The sequence below is a fragment of the Rana temporaria genome, chromosome 1, assembly GCF_905171775.1.
Source record: "Rana temporaria chromosome 1, aRanTem1.1, whole genome shotgun sequence".
In the NCBI taxonomy this organism is placed as follows: domain Eukaryota; kingdom Metazoa; phylum Chordata; class Amphibia; order Anura; family Ranidae; genus Rana; species Rana temporaria.
Window position 1 is genome coordinate 204,205,306 of NC_053489.1, and position 6,000 is coordinate 204,211,305.

Below are 6,000 nucleotides of genomic sequence, written 5' to 3' on the forward strand. Positions count from 1 at the left end.
TAGGGGGCTCTATCAGGGTTGCCAGCCTTGGTAAAAGCAGGGACAGTTTGTTGGAATCAGTGTTTTTTTTACATCTATCACTGAAATGGCCACTACCGACATAATTTTGATGTACAAATCATGAGATTGTAGCTGCCCCACCTCTTCACTGCCTTCTCAGCCAATGGGAGCACAGTGTACACGCCCCCTTCTCCAGCGTGGCTTTTTTGACATACGAGCAGGAGATGCCGACTGCTGGAGAGATGAGAGGGAGGAGGGGACAGCCTGCAGTGTGGGGTGGATCGCTACCTCAAAAGGTAAGCTGGCTGAGTTGGAAGAATTGTATTATCAGTACTTACCTATCCTGGTGGGGGGGGGGGAGGCGGTGTAGCAGCAGGGCTCCTCTTGCTGTTAGATCGTTTTTCTGTGTGTGAGAAGTGCCATGCTTCTGGGAGAAGGATGTGCTGAACTTCTCCAATCTCTGCTACATCTCCCTACTCATCACCTGCCCACCAATACACAGGCACAGCCTCCTCTCCTGTATTACCACATGCTATGTCTGTGAGCTGTTGGGGCACTACAAGTACCAGCATGGCAGAAGGGGCAGGAGCAGTGTCTTCTATCAAGATGATTTTTGGAAAAAAAGTGCTGGTGTGTGTATATATCCACACACACACTTTTTTCCCCCCAAAAATCATCCTGATAGAACACACTGCTCCTGCCATGCTGGTACTTGTAGTGCCCCAGCAGCTCACATGTGGTAATACAGGAGAGGAGGCTGTGCCTGTGTGTTGGTGGGCAGGTGATGAGTAGGGAGATGTAGCAGATATTGGAGAAATTCAGCACATCCTTCTCCCAGAAGCATGGCACATTATATATATATATTACACGGTCCATCCATTAAGGGCACCACCCCCTCTATGTAGAATGTATAGATTCATGCATTGCATGAATCTATCCATGGCCACCCCCCCCCCCCCCAATTCAGGTGTCCATCCCCTTTTAGGACGCTGGGTGCCTAAATTGCAGGGGGGGGGGGGGGGGGGGTTTGAAGCACCTGATTAGAGCCCTAGGCTCCAATAGGCTTCACATTAGGGTGGGCTTGGAGCGCAGAGCACTCAGAGCCCATCCAGGTGGGTTTAGAAAAGCAAATTAATGTTTGCTTTTCTAACAATGAACCGGCTCTCTGCCAATCAGGAAGTGCGGGTCTGATATCCATCATGTGATTGGCTGAAAGGACAGGCGCTCCTATTGGACGCCTAGCAGGAGAAAAAGAGGTGCAGGGAGTAAGCATCTTTCGCCGCTGCCCGTCCCACATCTCACCGCCGTCGCCCATTGCCTGACCTGCCACCAAGATGGGGCAAGTGTCGGTCAGACAACAGGGGGGGGGGGCTGAGGGTCACAGTGGCTGCATTTGATGGGGCACTGTGAGGCTGCAATTGTTTGCCCATGAGAGGCTTCTGGTGAATTTAGTGGGTCACCAACTCTAAGCCACTCAGCATGTCACGGAGCTTGGTGCCTCTCCGCATGGGTATCTCCTATTGCCCGGGGGCCCCATGAGTTGTCAGTCCGCCCCTGGCTGTCCGTATCAGCAGAGAGCGTAATTGCCCGCTGTAATAGCTTTCATTAGAACTTCCAGTGTTCCCGGGGCTCATGTCACATAGCTCCACCTCTTGGTCCGGCACCTTTGATCGACAGATTGCCGGTCCAGTGTCGTCATCAAAGGCGTTGGGCTAAGAGGTGGGGCTATGTGACGATGAGCCCCGGGAAGACGGGAAATTCAAATGAAAGCTATTACAGCGGGCAATCCCGCTCTCTGCTGATCCGGCCGGCTTGCCTCTTCCTCTGCACAGGTGAGGCTGTATTGGGCACAGGCAGGCCAGGCTGCATTGGGCACAGGTCATGCTGCATGGGGCACAGGCAGGCCAGGCCGCATGGGGCACAGGCAGGCCAGGCCGCATGGGGCACAGGCAGGCCAGGCCGCATGGGGCACAGGCAGGCCAGGCCGCATGGGGCACAGGCAGGCCAGGCCGCATGGGGCACGTTGCATTGACACTAGGGCGGCTCTGGGGGGCCCCATACAACATTTTGCTATGGGGCCCTGTGATTTCTAGTTACGCCCCTGTAATCAGCCATTCTAGAAAACTACACTGTGTCATTGCTGACAGCCATCTTGCTACACCCCGCACTCAGAAGGTGCTAGCAGACATTTTTATACCCACCCAATTCATGCAGTTCAGACATGAACAGTAAACTCTGCTTATGTAGTGCAAAATAGTATTTACAAGTCCCTGACTTTTTGATGTTGAATTTAAAAAAAAAAAAATAGTGTCAAAGACTTGGAAAAACTGTTTTGCACTATACAAGCTCAGTTTACTGTTAAAATAAGTCTGAAGTGCAAGACTTCGGTGGGTGTAAACAAGATGTCCACTAGCACCTTCTGACTGCAGGCCTAGCATGGACAAATGCAGGGTGTAGCAAGATCGCCATCAGGTGACAAATTTGGGACAAAGGTTTTTACATAAATAAAAGCCGACTAATATAAGAGCCCCTGTTAGTATTAAAGGGGTTAATACAAGTCCATTTCAGTGGTTCTCAACTCCTGTCCTCAGGACCCAACAAGCCAGATTTTATGTTTTGCCTTGGGGAGATGCAGACTAGAAAACTGCAATCACCGAGCAGCAAATATCTTCTGTGATGCATTTCAGTTATCATGCAAACCTGGCCTGTAAGTGGGTCCTGAGGAATGGAGTTGACACACGAAAAGTATTTTATTGGAAAGAAAAGCATTAACAATCTTTTATTAAGCTGGCCACACATTATACAATGTTCTTATTCAATTTCCTTTAGATTTACCTTCAACCACGTAGTGCAAGGGCCTGCATACAAATGGAAAGGGTTTAGTTTGACCTCATCTGGCTTTGATAAACCTAAAGGAAAAGTATACAAGAACATTGTATGATGTATGGCCAGCCTTACTTGCATGAATATGCAATCATGTATCCCCTTCTGTAAAGACCATCAATTCCAAATATGCAGGTTACATTATAGCACACAATGCAAGGGTGAACCAAGCATAAAGCAGTTGTATAATTTTTGTTCTTTTACCTACAGGTACGCCTATGTTAACCTGTAGAAAAAATAAAATAAAAAAATATCTATATCTCCATATCCAGCGGTGCACAGGGGGATTCTCAGCTTAAGGCCCGGCAGACGCCGGACCTTGCCAAAAAGAAGTGTCCCATGCACATGCAACAATATCACAGCTCCAGCCACTCACAGCACTGGAGCCGCAATACCCGGAAGACACATTGAGGCAACATGTCAGCTACCTCGGCATGGACCAGGTAAGTTACCGATGCCTCATTCTAAGGTAAGCATTTCATAATGAGCTAGTATGCAGTGCATACTAGCTCATTAAGCCTTTTGCCTTACAGGTGACAAAAAAAATAAAAAATTCTGGGACTATTACAACCACTTTACTGGACAATGGGGGTTATTTACGAAAGGCAAATCCACTTTGCACTACAAGTGCACTTGAAATTGCACTGAAAGCACAGTTGCTGTAAATCTGAGGGGTAGATCTGAAATGGGGGGGGGGGGGGGGAGCTCTGCTGAATTTATTATCCAATCATGAGCAAGCTAAAAAAAAGGTTTTTTTTTTTTTGTTTCCTTGCATGTTTCCCTCAGATCTACGAATGCACTTTCAGTGCAATTACAAGTGCAGTCTGCACTTGTAGTGCAAAGTGGATTCACCTTTAGTAAATAACCCCCAATATCTACTTTGCCCACTATAGCAAGGTTTCAAAATAAGCAGTCTGTAAATGGTCTCCACAAACATAATTCTAATCTACAGTCAGCAGAGAAAACAGAACTATGTGAAGAACTCACCGGTCCCAGTTGTGGTCCCAGCTCCTGGTGAAGGCTGGTGGCCATGACACAGCACTTACGCTTGAGGCTTCCCCATTGTGCTTCAAAACTGTTGCAGCAAAAAGTGCTGCTCCACCAGCCAAGGCAACCCTGCGCAGGAACATGGTAACTTCTCAGGCAACACACCAACACTCAGAGATGTCTGTCTGCAGGCCTTATATAGTAAGGTACTGTGGGAGGAGTCTGTGTGCAGGTGTTAGATGGTGAGGTGATGAGGCTTTGGGTAGGGCCCATTATCAATATCTAAGCCTGCCTTAAAGGGAAATTTGACTAAGGCTGGCCATACATGTTCAATTTTCTTAGATTTACCAAAAACAATATACTATGAGGTCAAAACTAAAACAACACTTTCAACTGTATCCAATTAGGCAGGCCCTTGCACTACATAGTTGAAGATAAATCTAAAGAAAATTGTACAGAAAATTGTATAAAGTTAGGCCAGCCTAAAAGATGGGTGGGGCGCTGCCATAAAAGTTAGTTGTATTATTTTCTAATGCACCCACATTAATTAAAAAAAAAGTGAATTTGTTTACATTTTAACATTGAAGCCTACAGAGCAATGCATCTAAAATGAGTGCTTCACATGTGCAATGCATGTTTTACCTTCAGTCTCAGGTCTGTATGGAGGTATGGACCTTCAGTGTGGCTGGGGGAAGTAAACAACGGACTACAAGTATTGTGATGTCACTGTACTTGTGTTTTAGGCTAGCTTCACACTGAGGCGGTTTTCAGGCGTTTTAACGCTAGAAATGGCCTCTAAATAACGCTTGAAAACCGACTCCTATTCATTTCAGGGTGACTTTTCACACTGGGGCAGTGCGCTTGTGGAACATTAGGAAAAGCCCTGCAAGCAGCATCTTTGGGGCGGTTTGGGAGCGTTATATACAGCGCTCCCAAAACGCCCTGCCCATTGAAATGAATATGCAGCGTTTCCAAAGTGCCTGAAAAGGGCTTCAGAAGCGCCACAACATGGACGATTTTAACCCCTTCCAGCGGCCAAAAGTGCTGCTAAAGTGCGGCAAAAACTAGCAGCGCTTTAGCGATAACATGGCCGTGGCTCAGTGTATTATTGAGATCTGTGATTTCCTCTACTTCGGGTGGAAAATGGGACTTGTAGTCTTCAACATTTTTAGATCTTACATGACACAGCTATATGGGTGGAGCCAAGCACAGCCATGCTAAGTTAAATAAAAGGAGGACGCTACAGAGAGAAGAACCCCATCATTTAGTTAAGTGGGGGGCAGTTTGAGGGTTTGGGAATGTTTTATGGAACTTTTCTATGGTGACACTAATCTGTGGTTTAAAAAATTATATTCAAGTATGTTTTCTTAACCACTTGCCGACCAGCGCACGCACTTTTACGTCGACAGAATGGCACGGACAGGCAAATGGGCGTACAGGTACGTCCCTTTAACCACTTAAGCCCCGGACCAATATGCTGGCTAAAGACCCAAGGGGTTTTACAGTTCGGGACTGCGTCGCTTTAACAGACAATTGCGCGGTCGTGCGACGTGGCTCCCAAACAACATTGACGTCCTTTTTTCCCCACAAATAGAGCTTTCTTTTGGTGGTATTGCGACAATTTTGAAAAAAATGCAATATTTTTTACTTTTTGCTGTAATAAATATCCCCCAAAAACATATATAAAACATTTTTTTTCCTCAGTTTAGGCCGATACGTATTCTTCTACCTATTTTTGGTAAAAAAAATCGCAATAATCGTTTATCGGTTGGTTTGCGCAAAATTTATAGCGTTTACAAAATAGGGGATAGTTTTTTTGCATTTTTATTTTTTTTATTTTTTTTACTAGTAATGGCGACGATCAGCGATTTTTTTTCGTGACTGCGACATTATGACGGACACTTCGGACAATTTTGACACATTTTTGGGACCATTGTCATTTTCACAGCAAAAAATGCATTTAAATTGCATTGTTTATTGTGAAAACAGTTGCAGTTTGGGAGTTAAACACAGGGGGCGCTGTAACATTTAGGGATCACTGTGTATGTGTTTACTAGTGTAGGGGGGTGTGGCTGTAGGAATGACGTCATCGATCGAGTCTCCCCTATAAAGGGGATCACCCTCTCGATG

At 46.1% G+C, this 6,000-nt stretch overlaps 1 protein-coding gene across 1 annotated transcript in view; it reads right to left on the reverse strand.

Moving 5' to 3' along the window:
* The window catches only part of LOC120935760 (serine/threonine-protein phosphatase PGAM5, mitochondrial-like), a 28,462-nt gene extending 24,413 nt beyond the window's left edge, over positions 1 to 4,049 (reverse strand). Inside the window, exon 1 of the mRNA XM_040347820.1 lies at positions 3,871 to 4,049. Coding sequence (XP_040203754.1) covers positions 3,871 to 4,013 — 143 coding nt within the window. The 5' untranslated portion in view covers positions 4,014 to 4,049. The remainder of the gene's footprint in view (positions 1 to 3,870) is intronic.
* Positions 4,050 to 6,000: the final 1,951 nt, after the last annotated feature.